At 51.9% G+C, this 17,888-nt stretch overlaps 10 protein-coding genes across 10 annotated transcripts; 6 read left to right on the forward strand and 4 right to left on the reverse strand.

Moving 5' to 3' along the window:
- Positions 1-135: 135 nt before the first annotated feature.
- MRS44_016114 (uncharacterized protein) lies at positions 136-909 on the reverse strand (the record flags this gene model as incomplete). Its single annotated transcript, XM_046271728.2, has 1 exon — positions 136-909. One exon carries the CDS (start codon positions 907-909, stop codon positions 136-138), a length of 774 nt encoding a protein of 257 aa, XP_046125244.2.
- Positions 910-1,992: 1,083 nt separating this feature from the next.
- Positions 1,993-2,735, forward strand: MRS44_016115 (uncharacterized protein; the record flags this gene model as incomplete). The annotated part of the gene is made up of 3 exons (XM_065617899.1): positions 1,993-2,254; positions 2,304-2,414; positions 2,473-2,735. The coding sequence occupies 3 exons, from the start codon at positions 1,993-1,995 to the stop codon at positions 2,733-2,735; spliced, it is 636 nt and encodes a 211-aa protein (XP_065473971.1).
- Positions 2,736-2,915: 180 nt separating this feature from the next.
- MRS44_016116 (uncharacterized protein) lies at positions 2,916-4,043 on the reverse strand (the record flags this gene model as incomplete). Its single annotated transcript, XM_065617900.1, has 1 exon — positions 2,916-4,043. The coding sequence occupies one exon, from the start codon at positions 4,041-4,043 to the stop codon at positions 2,916-2,918; it is 1,128 nt and encodes a 375-aa protein (XP_065473972.1).
- A 1,056-nt stretch (positions 4,044-5,099) lies between these two features.
- MRS44_016117 (uncharacterized protein) lies at positions 5,100-6,950 on the forward strand (the record flags this gene model as incomplete). The annotated part of the gene is made up of 5 exons (XM_046282826.2): positions 5,100-5,440; positions 5,490-5,640; positions 5,698-6,127; positions 6,183-6,287; positions 6,349-6,950. 5 exons carry the CDS (start codon positions 5,100-5,102, stop codon positions 6,948-6,950), a joined length of 1,629 nt encoding a protein of 542 aa, XP_046125241.2.
- A 1,361-nt stretch (positions 6,951-8,311) lies between these two features.
- On the forward strand, positions 8,312-9,350 carry MRS44_016118 (uncharacterized protein; the record flags this gene model as incomplete). The annotated part of the gene is made up of 3 exons (XM_065617901.1): positions 8,312-8,416; positions 8,473-8,699; positions 8,753-9,350. The coding sequence occupies 3 exons, from the start codon at positions 8,312-8,314 to the stop codon at positions 9,348-9,350; spliced, it is 930 nt and encodes a 309-aa protein (XP_065473973.1).
- Positions 9,351-9,965: 615 nt separating this feature from the next.
- Positions 9,966-11,171, reverse strand: MRS44_016119 (uncharacterized protein; the record flags this gene model as incomplete). Its single annotated transcript, XM_046271715.2, has 3 exons — positions 9,966-10,547; positions 10,600-11,049; positions 11,121-11,171. The coding sequence occupies 3 exons, from the start codon at positions 11,169-11,171 to the stop codon at positions 9,966-9,968; spliced, it is 1,083 nt and encodes a 360-aa protein (XP_046125238.1).
- A 418-nt stretch (positions 11,172-11,589) lies between these two features.
- Positions 11,590-11,982, forward strand: MRS44_016120 (uncharacterized protein; the record flags this gene model as incomplete). Its single annotated transcript, XM_046274281.2, has 1 exon — positions 11,590-11,982. One exon carries the CDS (start codon positions 11,590-11,592, stop codon positions 11,980-11,982), a length of 393 nt encoding a protein of 130 aa, XP_046125237.2.
- Positions 11,983-13,956: 1,974 nt separating this feature from the next.
- On the forward strand, positions 13,957-14,712 carry MRS44_016121 (uncharacterized protein; the record flags this gene model as incomplete). The annotated part of the gene is made up of 3 exons (XM_046282824.2): positions 13,957-14,094; positions 14,152-14,379; positions 14,431-14,712. The coding sequence occupies 3 exons, from the start codon at positions 13,957-13,959 to the stop codon at positions 14,710-14,712; spliced, it is 648 nt and encodes a 215-aa protein (XP_046125235.2).
- Positions 14,713-15,080: 368 nt separating this feature from the next.
- MRS44_016122 (uncharacterized protein) lies at positions 15,081-16,429 on the forward strand (the record flags this gene model as incomplete). Its single annotated transcript, XM_046282823.2, has 4 exons — positions 15,081-15,423; positions 15,481-15,637; positions 15,695-15,797; positions 15,851-16,429. 4 exons carry the CDS (start codon positions 15,081-15,083, stop codon positions 16,427-16,429), a joined length of 1,182 nt encoding a protein of 393 aa, XP_046125234.2.
- A 165-nt stretch (positions 16,430-16,594) lies between these two features.
- MRS44_016123 (uncharacterized protein) lies at positions 16,595-17,753 on the reverse strand (the record flags this gene model as incomplete). The annotated part of the gene is made up of 3 exons (XM_046284378.1): positions 16,595-17,313; positions 17,366-17,447; positions 17,502-17,753. The coding sequence occupies 3 exons, from the start codon at positions 17,751-17,753 to the stop codon at positions 16,595-16,597; spliced, it is 1,053 nt and encodes a 350-aa protein (XP_046125233.1).
- Positions 17,754-17,888: the final 135 nt, after the last annotated feature.

The following is a 17,888-nucleotide window of genomic DNA, read 5'->3' on the forward strand; positions in this document are numbered from 1 at the left end:
GTTGATTCGCCCCTCCATGCTGGCATTACATACTGCGTGTCGTCATCATGAGATGTTCATCCTTTTGAAGAACCGGGATGAAACCGGTATCCAAATTCTCGTCGAGTGCCATCAACGGCAGACTCATCCCAATAGCTACGGGCTGAGGAAGTGACTCTTAACACCCACCACACTGTCGAGAACTCCACCCTTCTCTGGTGGTGACTTGAGCTGCCTCTTGCTCCTAACTCGACGAATGGCATTGTTGAAAATCTCTATGGCACGCCGTGATAAGTGGTTTTGGGGTGAGTCTTGGGTGTCTCCTAGAAACTGGAGCCGTGTGCAACAGGGAGGCTCGGTCTTGTCTCTCCAAGTAAACGTCGTCGGTCCTGAATCAGTGCTTGTGCTGACTTTGCCCCTCTGGTCCTGTCCTGGTACTGGCGGTGATGGTTTTCGTAGGATTTTACTGCTGATTTTCCTCCAACCGCCACCTTCATCATCGCTTTGTGGTTCCGGCGAGCCATCAGAGTTCAACGCCCCGGATAAGATCGAGCCCTCCAAAAGTTCTCGGACGATTTTGACGGCACCGTCCAGTTCCGAGGGATGGGGAGGAAACTGGGAGGACTGAACTTCAACAAGCCGAGCCCGAACGTCACAAGGGAGGTTGAGCTCGCGTTCGCCGTTTGGAAGGATATAGGTCGTGAGCAACTTCTCCCATTGGTCTTGCAGATAATCGTAATGGCATCTTCTTGATTCTTCGGGTATTCGATCGTTATCGACTATTTCTGCGTGGCAAACTCGGTACCTGGAGGCGTCTTCGAGGAATTGGATGGTTTCCAGGCAATGGCTTCTGGAAAGGTAGGCAATGACGTCGCGCAAGGTCCACGGATCTGGAAATAAATCGGAAATGGTGTCATCTAACGATGGCATCATGAACAAACATTGTCGGAAGAGCGAGAGCTTGTCACTCACGCTGGCATGTCTTGGGCCCTCCTTAGGTTCTTATACAAATGCAACAACCTGAGGTGATGGACACCCTTTTACTGTTCGTCTCGCCACAAGCTAGTGCTGCGGGTTGTGCTCCCCCTCATGACCAGAATTTCGGGCAAAACGCTCCAGGTCATTTGATTGGACCTTGCCCTTCGTCTTCCCGGACGAGAAACCTCCAGTCAGTTTGATTGGATAAGCTCGGAAAAGCTTAGGCGAGATCGACAAGTGGCTGAGTCGAGTCATGGATGCCGCTACACCACACTGGCTCTGCCGCTATAGTCATATCTGCCACACGACCAATCTTGGTGGAGATCTGTTAATTCCTTATCGCAACGAGATGACAAGCATTCGCCACTTCCGTAGTTATGATTGGTTTAGATCCCTGCTGGAGACCCAACCTGTGTCTTGGCACAAAACGGAGGTTCCGGGTACAGGGTGAGTCTCAAGGAGGAAGCGTAGCTCCCGTTCAATTTATAATCAAGCAATTTGTCGAGTCTAATAAACTCCTAGGGTGAAAGGTCTTTCCCTACGTGGACTATAGGCCTAGCTTATATGAGGCGCTGACAAGACTTACACATGTCCACGAAGAAAGGCCATGTATGAGATCGGATCATCGCATTACGGACTGTCGCTGCCAAGGTCAGCTGACGTCATGAAATGAATGGGAAAATCCTTCGCGAGTTGACTTCTATATGAACCAAAGCGGAATCTTTTGCGAGGTGACCTATTTAAATCTAAGACGTAGCACTTTTTGTACTCCTCCAACTTTCATCCTAGAGTTTATCGTCTCCAGACGGGACAATGGCTTATCTCAATACCCGGTGGTATCGCTTCCTTGAGGAGCACGTATACACCTTGCCCGAACCACCTCCTCGAGTCCGAACCAAGCCGTTGGAGATCATCTGTGTTGGCCTGCCTCGTTCAGCCACTTGAATCTCTCCAGCATGCCTTGTCGACGCTTGGCTATGATCACACATATCACGGTTGGGACATTATCTATGAAAAGCCAAACTATGCACCCCAATGGGTCAAGCTTTGTCGCAAAAAGTAAATGGCAACCGTCTTTCAGCATGCATCTGTACTCATCGTGCACACAGATGGTTCGGCCCCCTCGATGGGAATACAACGTTTACGCAAGAGGACTTTGATGCTGTTATGGGTCACTCAACTGCCGTGACCGATGCAGCAGGCTCGGTCTTCGCCGCCGAGCTCATCGAAGCATACCCCAATGCAAAGGTCGTCCTGAATTACCGCAAAGACTTGGACGCGTGGCACCGTAGCGCAAGTGAAACATAACTGGATCCTTTGGATTCTCTCCTTCCTAAGCCGTCAAGGTTTCTGGGCTTGGCACGTGTACCTCGACTTTATGTGGTCAGGCATATTCAGGGGACTGGACAATGACATCGAGACAGGTGTTGCAAGGAATGGTAAATGGGTCTACAAAGGTTAGTGGATTTGACAGTCTGCCGTGTCCGATGTGACGAACTGACATTGACCAACCAGAACATTGCAACATGATTCGTGGACTTGTCCCCAAGGAAAGGTTGCTGGAGTGGACTGTCGAGGATGGCTGGGATCCGCTCTGTGAGTTCCTTGGTAAACCGGTTCCTGGCGAACCATTTCCCCACACCAATGCGGCTGCCGGATGGGATAATCATGAAGATAAGATTGCCAAGATGTACATGATGGAGGCATTGCAGACCATTGCTGTTCTGTCAGCAATCTTAATTGGCACTGGTGTTCTTATCCACATGTTCATTCTATAGATTCGACACCCGGCCTACGTTGACGATATCCTTGCATCCAATTCGCCCTGCAGAGGCCTATTGACGCCATGATAATTGGACATGTTTCATTGTATCATTGTATTCTCTTGGAAATGGAAAGATGATATGGAAGATATGGGTTTGATCATGGCCTAGAAAGTGCGTCCATTTAGAGGGTTACTATGAGCTAGAAAAAAGTTTCGCCATCCCCTCCGCATTGATGTTCCCTCCGCTCACTATGATGCCTATATCCCAACCCTGATCGCCAGCCTCCCTCTCCACCATAGATCTAAAATCTTCGTTGAACAAAACGACCGCCAATGGAACTGCGGCGGACGGCTCGACCCAGATCTTGAGTCTTTCCAACATGAGCTTAGTAGCTTCGACGATTTCCTCCTCCGAGACAGCATACATCCCACTGACTAATCTACGTTCATAGATGATGCTCCAGGGATGCGAGCTAATGGTTCCAATCAACCCATCAGCGATAGTTCTGGTGCTGACCTTTGCGATCCTTGTGCCAGAATAGTATCCTCGCCGCCCATCGTCTGCGCCCTCGAATTCCGGCTCGGCGCCAAAAACGCGAATATCAGTGCCCTCGCAGCTAAGAGCAGTGCCAGAAAGCAGACCTCCGCCGCTGCAAGGGGAAAGAATGGCATCGAGGTCCTTGACCTGCTGTTGAAACTCGAGACCTGCCGTTGCCTGGCCGAGGATGATATCCGGATGGTCATGAGGCGGCACAAGGCGGGCGCCAGTGTCATTGACGACCTTGGCCGCGACCACCTCTCGATCCTCAAATTGAGGGCCAGAGAAGATGACCTCTGCGCCGTATCCCTTGGTGGCTGCAATTTTGTTCGGCCGTGTGGTGCTGGGCATGACAATGTAAGATTTGATGCCCTTGTCGGTCGCAGCGAGAGCTAATGCTTGAGCGTGGTTGCCTGGGTGTCTCGGCGTCAGATCTTGGATCAACTGTCGATATTTAAGTGGGAATGGAGGCTTACCAGAACTGAATCCTACAACGCCCTTTTCTTTTCCGCCATTCTCTACCCACCCTGGCTCTTGCAGAAGCCTTTCTATGGCGTGGAAAGCACCTCGGGCTTTGAAGGCACCCATGCGCTGCATATTCTCGCACTTGAAGTGGAGTCTGATGACAGGCCTTGCGGGGCTAGAATCGTTAATCGAAGTAGATTCCCTTGGCGTAGATGCCATCTTGTTCAGGACCTTGCTTGTGATGACCGGGGTTCGATGGATGTGGGTTTCGATAAGCTTGTGCGCCTCGAGGACTGCGCCTCTGGTCAAGGGGGGCATGTCTCCAGATTGGCCATTGTTGATGAGATGTCTGCAACAAAAGTGAATATTATGATAGAAGCTTGTAGCAGCCAGGACTTCGTTCCGTGATCAACAGAGGTTTATAGCTGGCGTCACTGGACGACAGCCCATTGGTCACTCCGATCTCGGGCCAGAGATCGGACAATCCTTGCAGAGGTCTGGAAGCCACTCCCGACGCTTACATTAGACGTAGGCTTTGTCGCCTGCCCGTAGTAGATATGGGGAAGGGTCATCTCATGCGGGGGCGAGGTTGGGCGCGACTGCGGGAGTGCTGTAGCTGAGCCATGTAAGTGGAATATATGAACCCCCTGCTGCCACAATGTACTCTAGAGGCCTAATCAGGGAGCCACAACGGATGTCGGATGTGAGAGACAAGGGAATAAGGGTCAAAGAAATACCCTTGAGCAACGTCTCGGGTCTAGGTTTGACTCTCAACAAGCCACTTTTGATGCTGAAGCCGCCAAGTACGACCTCTGTCTACAAAGCTCATCCTGCTATTCAACAAATTTTCATCTCGTGTAGCTGCTGCGAAGGCATTGTCATGTATACGAAGAGACAACTTGTTGGAGCGGACAGTTTGGGGGTCCGAGGTTGGATGTTGTGGGTTCGGCAATCCTACCCGGAGCTAGCACTTGCCACGATTGCCCCAGCCCGACTTCGGCCTGCTTATCCGAGGGCAACTGAACTTCCGACTGTTCCAGGCCGTCCATTATTTCTTTCGTCATGGATGGTATCTCGGAAATCTCCAGGGGCTAGGACGCTTGCATGCGAGCCTGGGGAAGCCCCAGCTGATAACCATGGCGTGAGACACTGGCGTGCGGAGTGACACCTGAGTCAGGGGGTTGCGGGCAGCCTCTGCATCGCGTCGTGATAAGGCCGCCACAGATATAAAAGCCAGCCATACCACTGCGATGGATTATTATCAATCTGCTCTCTCTCCTCTGCTACCAGCTCAAGCTGCTACTTCTTACCTGGCTTGATTCACGTACGGCCATTTCGTCAGGCTGTCGGTTATCCATCTCCCTGTTGCCCAGCATGGCGGGTGTCGTCGACATCGGGAAGCTGGAGGAAAATGACCTCAAACGCGAGTTCTCTGCCCAGCCGGGCGAGACTGTGGAGGAAAATGAGCTGAAGCGCGAATTCAAACCCAGACAAGTTTTTATGTTCTCCATTGCCTGCGCCATCGGCACCGGCTTAGTTATTGGCTCTGGCACTGCACTTGCGAGAGGTGGCCCTGCTAGTCTCCTTATTGGCTACGTTTTAATCGGTACTGCAGTCTTCTTTGTGATGACTGCCCTTGGAGAGATGGCTGCGTTCCTCCCAATGAACAAAGGCTTCGGAGGTTATGCTAGCCGCTTGGTTGACCCAGCCTTTGGGTAAGTCTCCTCCATGCTCGTCTTGAGCAAACTTACTTATATTGGTCAGGTTCGCCACTGGTTGGAACTACTTCTTCAAGTATATTGTTGCTACGCCAACGAATCTGACTGCGGCGGGCCTTGTTATTCGATACTGGAGGCCTGATTTGAATGTTGGCATCTGGATCGCAGTTTTCGGAGCTGTAATCATTGCCATCAACGTACGTCATGTTCCCCCTACTCAGTGCCTGGTCCGATGTGCTAACCTCTGTCCTCAGTTTTTGCATGTTTCCAGTCTCGGTGAGATGGAGTTCTGGATGGGCACCGCTAAAATCATCATTATGACTACCATGATAATTTCGTCTCTCGTGGTGGCCCTTGGCGGTGGACCTAACCACAAGAGAAGCGGCTTCCAGTATTGGAACGATCCAGGTGCTTTCAAAGAATACCTTTTAGAGGGATCTCTTGGGCGCTTCCTCGGTGTCTGGGCGTGTATCTGTCAGGCTTGCTTCGCCTTTACTGGCACCGAGGTGGTGGGTATGACCTTTGGCGAAACACCCAATCCGAGGAAGAACATTCCAAGAGCCGTTAAGCAGACGTTCTGGAGAATTGCAGTCTTCTACATCTTGGGTGTCGTTGTCCTTGGCATGGCTATCCCCAGTGACAGCGAACTGTTGATCGGAGCAACTCAGAAATCTACGAGCGCTGGTGAGTCTGTTTGATAGGAACTGGTTGGGCCCGGAACTAACAACTCACAAATCAGACGCATCTCCGTTCGTCGTTGCCGTTCGTATCGCTGGTATTTCCGTCTTCCCAGACTTTGTGAACGCCTCACTGCTGGTGTTTACTCTGAGCGCCTCTTGTACAGGTGAGTACGGATCATTTTGCCCTGTCACGCCGCAATAGAACTAACGTATACATCCTGGCAGATATTTACTGCGCTTCTAGATCGCTGTATGGCCTCGCCCGCGACGGACAAGCCCCTTCGATCTTCGCGAAAACCCTAAAGAACGGAAACCCGGCTTGGGCTGTGGGTATCTCAAGCTGCGGCGTGGGCCTGGGCTTCTTGAACGTGAGCAAGTCCGCCGGCACCGTCTTCCAGTATTTCGTCAGCCTCGTCACCATCTTTGCTGTTCTCAACTGGATGGCAATCCTGGTATCTCACATATCCTTCCGCCGAGGATTAAAGGCACAGGGAATTTCCATCAAAGACCTACCTTATGCGGGCTTTGGCCAGCCCTGGGGGTCGTACTATGCTCTCTTCATGTCATGCTTGATCCTCCTCTTTAGCGGCTACGATGCTTTCATCCCGGATTTTAAATCCGATCGGTTCGTCCTGAAGTATTTGGGGATCGTCATCTTTGCGATCAATACGGTCGTCTGGAAGTTCTGGAAGAAAACGAAGAGGGTGGCGCCAGGCGAGATGGACCTTGTTACGGGACGCAGAGAGTATCAGGAAGCGGAGACTGCCGAGGAGCAGCAATGGAAGGAAAGCTTCTGGCAAAAGGTGGTTGGCAAGCTGAGAAAGTAGCCCGGCGAAGTCATGAAAGCCAGTCTTGTTGGCGGCAGGTTAGAGGCGCTGGGACGGCGTTCAAGTTGCGGTATTAGCCACAGCTTGGTTGCACATTACTTTTCCACCCCTTCCATGATACCCAGCTTGGAGACACGTCAATTGTATACTGGGCTTTTCGCCTCTTCCGCGATGTCTGTCGAGGTTGGACTGGGAGATGCCGGCCGCCGAGATGGTGAGAAATTTCTCGTACACCATGGGTTTGTACGTGAGAATGCTCTTGGCAACCAGGACGTCCACGTCCCTGAGTAGAGCCTCCGCGTTCCCGGCCGCATGCACCTGCTTAGACACACCGTCCGCTAGCCGGTACTGGAAGAAGACGAGCCCTTGTCGCCGGGGTGTCTCACAGTCATTAGGGAAATCCTTGAACTCCTCTGTTAGGATCTCTTCGGGGGTCGCGCATGTAGTCTTAGTAGCAGATCTGGCCCTCGCTTTTTCGAGGCGGAAGTTATACCAGTCCAGCCCTGTCTTCGCCATCGCCATACCTCGCTGCTCTACCTCCCCAAACCGCTCTCAGTGAAGGCCTTGACGTCCGCATTCCCCACTAGCGACCTCGTCGAGAAAACAGATGGCCTTGTCAACCGCTATGAAGCTGGTCTGTCTGAGGAGAATGGGACTAAGTCGCTCCACCGGCTCGGGTTAGTGTATCGAGTCGATACGGTAGCACCAATGGGGTTTTATTTGGCGTCTTAGCCTGGTCGCGACGGGACGCCGGACTTTGCGAACACCCCGATATGGGTCGTATCGCTTTTACTCTGTACGAATTTATAGACAACTTGGAAAAGTTCTAGATAAGAGCCCATAACTCTCGGCTCTAATGTTATTAGCCGCGATCGGTGGCTGCTCACCCAGTGACAAAAGCCCTAAAGCGGAACGGTTGAGGGTGGGCGTTGATCTCCTTGAGGCTTCTTGTATTAGGTAGATATATCATAGCTGACATTCTAAATACGTTGCGGCGACTGCTATCTCGATAAAAGGTTGGTACGAGGTATGTCTCAAATAGCCCGCCATCCATCTGTGAAACAAGTTCAACACCAATGCAGGGGTATCGGACCCCGTCCTTTATAACATCTCGGCGCCCGACGTGTCCGTGAGTGCGAATTCGACCCATCCTGCGGACTTTGGGGGCTTTGAGGTCCGCAACCTACCTAAACTGAACTCCGCAGCTTGACTTCTTGTAGACATCCATCTAATATAAAACTCTCGAGTTTCCTACGTTTACATTGTCTTTCATCCACCCCTTCACGTTATCACGTCAATCCCTCTCCTGGTCTCAACAGTTCTTACCACCCGGATACTACACATTGCCCCCCAAGACCAAAATGGCCATCCTTGCAGTTGCTGGTGGGACAGGTGATGTTGGTCGAACACTCGTCGAGGAACTTGTCCAGTCGGGCAAGCATAAAGTCATTGTGCTTTGCAGAAAGGTGAGTGGCAGGTCTTGGTCAGTTCCAGAATTCAGACAGCTAAGCCCCTTTACAAGACTCCCGCGACAGCCGTCTCAGGTGCAGAGTACGCCGAGACCGATTATGATGATATAGAGGGCACGGCAAAGATGCTGGATAGCAACAAGGTTGACACGGTCATTTCTGCCCTGACTATCGCGGGTCCCAGTGCCCAGGCGCAACTCAACCTGATTGCGGCAGCCGACAAGTCCTCCACAGCTCACAGGTTCATCCCCAGCGAATACGCAGGCTACGTGCCCAAGGGGTAAGTTGGACCAGCTCTCGAGTTGATCTAGTCAACTGACATGGCCATTTTAGAGATGAAGCCGCTTTGAGCAACCCTATGACTAGTCCACTGGTCCATGCCGCAGAGGCACTCGATAAGTCGAGTCTCAAGTACACCCGTATCGCAATCGGAATGTTTATGGACTACATGGGACTCCCTCATATCCCCAGCCACCTTCGCAACTTTCCATGGGCATTTGACTTCCCATCACGTCGCGCTGTCGTTTCAGGAACCGGCAACGAACTCATCACCATGACCTACTCGAAGGACCTCGCACGTTTCGTGGCTCGTCTCGTCGATGAAGATGAATGGTCCGAGTGGAGCTTCATTAGTGGCTCGGACGTCACTCAAAACCAGATCGTGGCTATCGCGGAGAAGGCCATTGGCGATAAACTGGCCGTGACCTATGACACCCTGGAGGAGCTTAAAGCGGGAAAAGCCACCGTGCTATTCCCAAATGAAGAATCCTACGGAGGTATGGATACTATGGGGATGATGGCGATGCTAGGAGCTTCCGTGGCCGAGGGAGAGATGTTACTTCCAAAGGGGGGTCGCCTGAATGATAGGTTCCCGGAGGTCCAGACCACGAGTATTGATGATCTTATTACCCGTGCCTGGACTGGTAAATAACACAGGTTTAGATACATGAGTAGTAGATCCGGGCCCGCCCCTATCGGCCCTATAATCTTAAATACATGCGCACCCTTGAAAGTATAGGCCCAAAGACGAATAATTGCAGCCGATACTTGACTGATCCTTTGTACCTGGTCTTGCTCATACTGGACTTAGAGGCATAACTCTGTCTCGTTCACAATGCTAGCGATAATGCCGAGGAGCCGCTGCTCGTCGTCCCTCGGCGATCGTCCACGCTTTAGTATTTGGCAGTAGAAGTCAAAGTGATGCCGCAATTGCAAAGTAGAGGAACCTTCGTATAATCGAAATCGGAGTGAGAAGTATTGGAGCAGAATGGAGCAAGTGTCTTGAACTGACTACCTCGTGGAGTTTCTTCTCCACTCTATCTTGGCCTATTGTTACCAGCCCGGTGAAAAACACGATCCCTAGAACCGGCTGGTAAACTTCCTGATATTAAAATGTCCCACGTTCCCGCGATGGATACATGGATATACACTTGTCTTGAACCCTAATCAAGGAGAACAGGTCTTGAATAGTGCATACTTTCATGACAAAAGATAATTACTACTGCGGTGATGTCAAACTGGATTGCGCCATAACGGCCCGATACATTCAATCTATAGTAACGACTAACCGCCCATCAAAGTCGCGTGCTGCCACCTTATCATAGATAACTTCTCCCTCCTCTAGCTTGAGTAATGTGAGGTGGCTACGCACACCCTCTCGTCCAACAACCTCGAGCATCTTCCGAGCCTCGTCCGCGCTTGTGAAGATGGATCCCTTGACGACAATCTCTCTAAACACGAGGTTGAAGGCGTCAAACTTGTAGCCCTGCTCGGGCAGGCCTAGCACAACACAAACGCCCCTGGGCCGCAACTGATGAAGGGCCCAGTCGCTTGCCTCTACGTCGTCGGTGCATACAACGGCGCCGTGTAGCCCGATATCTCTTGTCAAGTCTGATATCTGCTTGGCCGCCTCTTCGTCACCGAACTTGACGATCGCATCAGGCTTGAGATGAGAGGGCACTTCGGAGGCCAATCTTAGGCCGATATCACGGTTGTCGACCGCAACGACCTGATATCCCAACGCCTTTGCGAACTGGATTGCAAGAACCCCCAGGCCGCCGATGCCCACGACTCCGATTGATCCCCCCTTCTTCAGGCCCGTCTGCTTAATGGCGTTCCATACCGTGACCTAACGAAGACATGGTAAGCACACCTCCAGTATTCTTCTCAATCTGACTTACTCCCGCGCACATCAATGGCGCTGCTTGTTCAAAGGCTACCGTGTCCGGGATTGTGACAAGGGTATCTTCAGGAGCCACCATATATTGGGCGAACCCTCCGTCTGCACCCAGGATCCCGGCCATGGTAATATCTTTGCAGAATCGAGGATCAAGGGACCCAATATCTTCCAGAGCCCATTTACAGCCGCTGCATGAGCCACAGGGGTTTCTAAAGTTCAACACACCCACTCGATCCCCAAGCTTCCAGTCGCCCCTGACGCCCTCGCCGAGTGCCGCAACCGTCCCAGCTGGCTCATGCGATCCAGTGACTGGCAGTTTAGTCTTGTAGACACCTTGGATAACCTGGAAGTCAGTGTGACAGAAGCTAGATGCCGCCATCCTCACGAGGACCTCTCCCGTCTTTGGGATTGGGACAGGGACGTCGTCACGAAGGACATAGCTCTGGCTGTACTAATAATCCTGTAAGCCGAGATTCCTTACCAAATGCTTCGTCTCCACAACTCGATTTCAGAACATCTTACTTCCTGTAGTCGCAGCGCCTTCATCCGTTTAGGAATTGCTTCGTGAGCCATGTTGTCCGCCGCACGTAACCGTATTCAGGCTCAGGCTCCTGCAGAATTGTGAGGTCAAACGTTGTGGTCCGGGGTCATTTTGGACACTTTAGTGGTTCATGACTGGAGAAGAAATGCAGCGGCATTTGTCAGCGTGGAGTAGATACTGCCCTTAAATCTCGACGGCAGACCAAAGTCCGATCAGACCATTTGGCTTTGGGGGGTTCCACATACTATACCAACTGCCATCCAGTCCCATTACCAATACGGGAGGAAGCCAGATGAGGATTGGTAAGCTCGGTTGTGGGACTCCTCCTAGGTCGTACGGGGGACAAGGACTATAAAGACTAATATCACGACACAACTCACATTATACGACACACCAACCCTTTCACATACTTGCCATCAGCCCTCCTATCTCACCATACCACCTGTCATCATGTCTAAGAACATCAAGACCATCCCTACCGCGGAGTACGATGAGGTCGTCCGAGTCGTCCAGCAATACTACTGCGAGGGCTGCCACAAGGGAGACACTTCGCTCCTCAAGCAAGCATTCCACAAGGATGCCACCATGTACGGCTTCACCATGACTGGGGAACTCCTGGGCGGCCCCGTCTCCAACCTGTACGACTTCATCAACCAACACGGCGATGCTCCCAACATCAAGACCCGTATCGATGTCATCGGCATCACTCCTACAACCGCCGTCGTCAAGGTAGACATGGAGCGCGACGCCGCCGAGCAGGACTACACAGACTTCCACTCCATGATGAAGTTTGACGGTGAATGGAAGATTATTGCCAAGGTCTTCCACACCTACGAGTCATGAAGGGTTGTTTTTGGAGATGAATTGGGGGACGGGTTGGAATGGAAAACATACCCTCTTTGAGACGACAATACACGGGGAAAGGAACAGGGTCATTATCACCAAATACATCTCCTGTCTTAAATACTTTTCCATGAGTTCCCTACTACGATACACTCCCAGGATGTAGAAATTTAACCATACATCGAGTTAGGGTTTCCATGGGAGGGACAGGAGCGACATAGGTGTTCAGTGGCATCAGTACAATAGTACTGCTAGGAATGCTAAGGGATGCTTATATACGTTCTTCAACATGTGAAATCAATAATGAGGCAACTATGGACTAAACTCTCTAATCGTGAATCAAGCTTAGTCTGTCTTGAGTTGTTAAGTGTGTCGGAATAGTGGCTCTCCCTGCCCAGTTTAGGTATCCGTCCCTCTTATCATTGTTTCTCCATTTGCTGTTATTACTGTCAGCATGAAGCGAATTTGCAAGTCAGGTTGCTCTTTGACTTACTACCACCAATGCTCGTCACCTGGCTGTTCCTGATACAACGCGTGCGCCTGGCCGAGCTGCAATTTCTCGACGTAATCCGGGTTGTAGAGGAGAGGTCTCCCGATCACTGCAGCATCCATGTATCCTTTCTGGATCCAGCCGTCGGCCTCCTCAGGGGTGAAGGCTGTATTGCCAAACAGAAGCGTGTTGGCAAGGATCGGCCGTAGGGCAGCGATGGGATCCCACTGGACGCCGCGTGGCTTGCCCTCGATCATCAGGTCGTAAGACGCCCACCATCGCATGACCTGGACATAAGCGAGCCCGAGCTTATCAAGCCCAGCGCAGAACCCGCCGTAGGTGGCGAGGGCGGCCTCGGGAGACGGATTCCCTTCAGGGTCCATCTCGCCCATGTCGTTGTATCCGCCGCAGGGAGCAATCTTGACTCCGATCCGGTTCCAGGGGAAGTGTTCGTTCATCTTTGCCAGACACGCCAGCGAGAAGCGCATCCTGTTCTCCAAGGGGCCACCCCATTCATCTTCGCGACGGTTGCTGTGAGATTCCAGGAACTGCATGGGCAAGTAGCCATTGGCGTTGTGAATTTCCACACCGTCAAAGCCAGCCTCTTTTGCCAACTGCGAAGCATTGCCGTATAGTTCTATGATGGTCCTGGGGTCCTCGATTGCAGTGGGAACAACGTAACCAGGCCCTCCGGGCACGTTGCGGAACTTGCCTCCCCTTGCAGCGACTGCGGATGGGCCCGGCACAGGTTGGCCTGACTCTCGCTGAACTCGCGTCCCAGGATGTGCTACCCTTCCAACATGGTGAAGCTGGCAGAAGATGATTCCACCTTTTGCGTGCACGGCGTCTGTGACCTTCTTCCAACCCTGGACGTGCTCTTGGGAGTAGATACCGGGCATGAATGTCCACTCAACACCTTGTGGGCAGATCAATGCCGCTTCCGAAATCTAGCCGAGCAATGAGCATAATTCCGAAAGCAATAGGCTGGACCCTTACAATCAAGCCGGTTCCCGCTCGCTCAGCGTAGTATGGAACATGAAGGTTCTCGCGGGGAACGCTGTCTCGATTCCGTGTCAAGGATGCCATGACCACTCGGTTCTTAAGCTGGAGATCCCCCATTTGCAGGGGACTCAACAGGTGTTGAAATTGCCCAGCCATGGTTACAGGGTGTTAGGAGAGAGTGTGAAATTCGCAGCGGATAGGTTAGACGATGCAATCTCTTCTGTCATGTCCCAACACAAATACAAATACCTCGAAACATCCCCATCGCTAGAGATGAGCTACAGTCTTCACTAAAGATCTTTGAATTCCTTCTCCAACCTATCCACAGTAGATGGGGCGGCTTTGTCAGCACCGAATAACTTCTCCAACACCAACCTGGGGCTAGTGGTGGGAGGCAGAAAAGTAGCGCCGTTGGCGCATGTCTAAATCTGCTGTATCTCCCCAGGACCGCCTCACGTAAATCATCACCAGCCCTGTCAAAGATGCGATCATTGAGTTACCAGTCCCTGCAAGACTTTACTGGCCTTCCAGCCGTTCGGGAAGCGGTGGCAAGCGGCGATCCGGGCATTCTCGTCCTTGACCTTCCTGTCTTGCAAAGCGATGCATCACTCAAGACCTTGGTAAGTTTAGTATGTCATTAAATCATCTGTACATGACTGATAATTGCCATACTTAAGCCGCAAGGCCTAGTGGTACAAAAGCACGGCGCCCCGAGCTCTATGTCTGTCACTGTGATGGAGAAACTACACAAGTTCTCTCATGTTGTCTTCAAAAACCTCAGTCATGCCGTCGAGCTACCGTGGGAGAAGTATCTTGGCGAAATGCACGAGTTCACTGCCCCAGGAAATGATGAGTTACGAACCGTGTCACTTGATGAGCCACTAGCAAATGAATGGTCTACTTTGGTGAGTGTCTAGTTCCAAGACATGATGATGCTTGGCTTACATATCTGCTAGACCATTATCTTAAATGCGTCACACCCCCAGCAGGCTCTTGTTCTTTTCGGTGCGGCATTGGCTACCTTCACCGAAGGAATGACATCAAAGCCTCCTGGGTCTGTGATCGACGTTGGCGAGTTTGCTGGGCTGGTTGGCAAACCAGAGGGAGACTGGATTGTGTATTATGTGAGGCCGAATGAGGACGTCTTTTACACAAGAACAGCTGGCGCACTCATGACACCGTTGAGCACACTTGAGTATGACCAGAGGAAACGAATCAAGGACTCCAAGACTGTCTGAGTAGAGTGATTACTAGTTCAATGATGAGGAATGAAGACTTGGATGAACACCATGAATTTTCTCCATAACCCGTACTGTGGCAAGGTTATGCCTCCACGTACGACAAATGCATGCTACTTGTTCCTAGCAAGCTCTCTCTTCCCAGGTCCCAGGGGTTCTCACCCCCATGGGGTTGGCTGTACTGATTCTGCACCCCAGACCTCCAGAACCGGCGCCGATTCTGATTGGCCACGGACTGCTCTGGCCGTGTGGAGGAGATTACCCTTAGTGTCCGCTCAAGTGAGGGGAATGTTGCTAGATAAAAGCCTGGTCAGCGCTTCTGGGTATCATATCTGAGTGTTCTTTGGCAAGTACAAGCCTGAATCAACATGGACGACGTCAAATCCAAGCCAGCTCCAGACCTGGAGCTCCCATCCTCTACGAGAACAGTTCGTGTTAGGGCCATCGACACAACGACACAGATGGCCTGTGATGCCCACGCGTTTGTGCAGCCGCAGATCAAGGGCCATGAGAAGCTCAACTTCAAGACAATGTGTTTCTTGATAGAGCACGAGGGCGAGCATATTCTCTTCGACTGCGGTTCTCGAAAAGACTTCTGGAACGGCTCCCCGCACACGCAGGGCATGATTGGTGGCCACGTGCCGGCCGTAGAGATCAAGTACGGGGTAGATGAGATCCTCACAATGCGAGGCTTCAACCTTCATGACCTTAGTATTTCCCCTTCCATGTTCGACCTGACAGTAGTGTATCCATGCTGACAATCGACAGAGGCCATCGTCTGGAGCCACTGGCACTGGGACCACATTGGTGACGGATCCAAGTTCCCGGCTGGGACTGACCTTGTTGTTGGACCTGGATTCACCAAGAACTTCGTCCCCGGTTGGCCAGAGAACCCTAAGAGTCCAGTGCTCGCAAGTGATTTACAGTAAGCTCACTTCTTGATCTGACCATCGCCTGAGTACTAACCTGTTTCCCCATGCAGGGGCCACCGTATTCACGAACCGGAGTTTTCGCTGACTGTCGTGGGCTTCCCGGCCGTTGACTACTTTGGTGATGGTTCATTCTATCTCCTTGATGTCCCTGGCGTCAGTCCTCCGCATGCTCATATCCCCATCTGCCGTACTAACAACTTGATCAGCACGCCATTGGACATATTTGCGGACTGGCTCGTACGACCCCAGATACATTCGTGTTCATGGGAGGCGACTGCTGTCACTACGCTGGCATGTTCCGTCCAACCGAGTATCTACCATTACCACGAGAGATTTCCGCCCCAGCGCTGGACTCATATTATCCATCTCCGTGCCCCTGCTCGGCCTTCACACAACATCACCCAAAGGCTACAGGCTCTGAGGCTCGCACCAAGCCGTTTTATGACGTGTCTCGCGCCGCAGGAAGTGCCTACAGTTTCGGCGATGACGCGCAAAAGAGCCTTGACAAGCTTCAACTTTTAGATGCACACAGTGACATTTTTGTCTGCCTGGCTCATGACGACGTCCTTTTCGACGTTCTCCCTCTCTTTAATAACGATACGACCAAAGATATCAACGACTGGAAGAAGCGAGGACTCAAGGAGTACTGTCGATGGGCTTTTCTCAATGAGCTGCCTAAGGGCAAGAAGCCTGGTCGTGAGCCTCTGGTTGTTGGGCAGTGGAGGCAAGGCAAGCAGGTCACATGGGACAATGAGAAGGGTTTTGTAGATGCCGAGGGGTCATGATAAAGTGTTGACTGAAAGATTTAGATTTAGTAATGCCAAGTACATCAGCTACAGATCGCTCAAGTTGCCTTAGAGCCGCATCCCAATGCGACCACAATGTCACAGTAGCCAGATGTTATAACAACATGCTGAACTTGGTCTCATTCAACTTGATGTTTCTTTTTATCACGGACTCAACAACACCTTGTGAACCTTTCGAGCGCTGAAAATCTCGTACGCCTCTGGTGCCTCCTCCAACTTCATCCGACATTGGCACAAAAACGCCAGCTTACCATGAACTTTGCTCAAACAGGCGAGTGCCTCTTCAAAGATACCGCGGACAGGGCACCGACCCCAAGCGATAGTGACGTTCTTGGCGTATAGGCTCGGACCATCAAAAGCAAGCTGCTCCGTATGTACACCGACGCTGCTAATGCTGCCAAAGGGACGCACCAGCTCGACGCATAGCTTCATTGCAGCAGCATTGCCGACGACCTCTAAAATTACATCTGCACCACGTCCCTCGGTTGCTGCCAGGACCTTTGAGACGGGATCATCCGACAGCAGGATCGGTCTCGCCCCAAGACGGCGCGCCTCCTCAAGTCGCTCCGGGACCATATCGACGGCGATGATATTGTCACACCACCCGGACGCTGCTGCTATGGCACAGATGCCGACGGGACCACATCCAACAACAACCGTGGTTGAAGGTTTAGCCTCTTCTTGTGGCACATTCTTTAGGAAACGCGAGGCTGCAAAGTAACCTGTAGGGAAAATGTCTCCCATCAGGACGAGCATGTCTTCCGGGATCTCTTTGGGCCTCTTGACGAGAGTTGAGCTTGCGTATGGCACTCGCACATATTCGGCCTGACCACCGTCAATGCTCGTGGTGCCGGCGCTGTTACCTGAAGGTCGTGAGTGTTGGTGAACTGAGCCATCCGTGGGAGTTGAGCATACCGAACAAGAAGCTTCTCGCGCAACGGCTTGTTTGGCGTCTTTTACAGTAAAAGCACTCGCCGCATTGGGTTGTAAACGTTGCCTATCAAGGTCTGGTCAGTGAGATGATCGGGAGCTGTTGACAGTAACCACTTACCACTACTGAATCGCCCACGGTGAGTCCAGTGACCTGACTTCCCAACTCATGAATGACCCCTGCGAACTCATGGCCTGGGATAAACCCCACGGGGATCTTTTGGTGCCCGCGGTACCAGTGGAGATCGCTGCCGCACAGAGCGGCCACAGTCACCTTGATGATTGCATCACGGGGGTCTTGGATGGTGGGGATGGCGCGGTCCTCGACCTGGACGCTTCCGACGCCCTTGAATACGACTGCCCTCATTGACATTGCTGCTTGCATGCCGGACTAGACTTTTGGGATATTTCTGCGCATTTTTAAGCAGTAACATGTCGAGGAAAAATGAGCATGTGGCGGGAGGGGTCCGTCTGGAGAAGAAATTCATCTCCAACCACTAGTAAGAGC

The sequence above is a fragment of the Fusarium solani genome (genome assembly GCF_023522795.1).
Source record: "Fusarium solani strain SB1 chromosome Unknown bctg00000012, whole genome shotgun sequence".
Taxonomy (NCBI): domain Eukaryota; kingdom Fungi; phylum Ascomycota; class Sordariomycetes; order Hypocreales; family Nectriaceae; genus Fusarium; species Fusarium solani.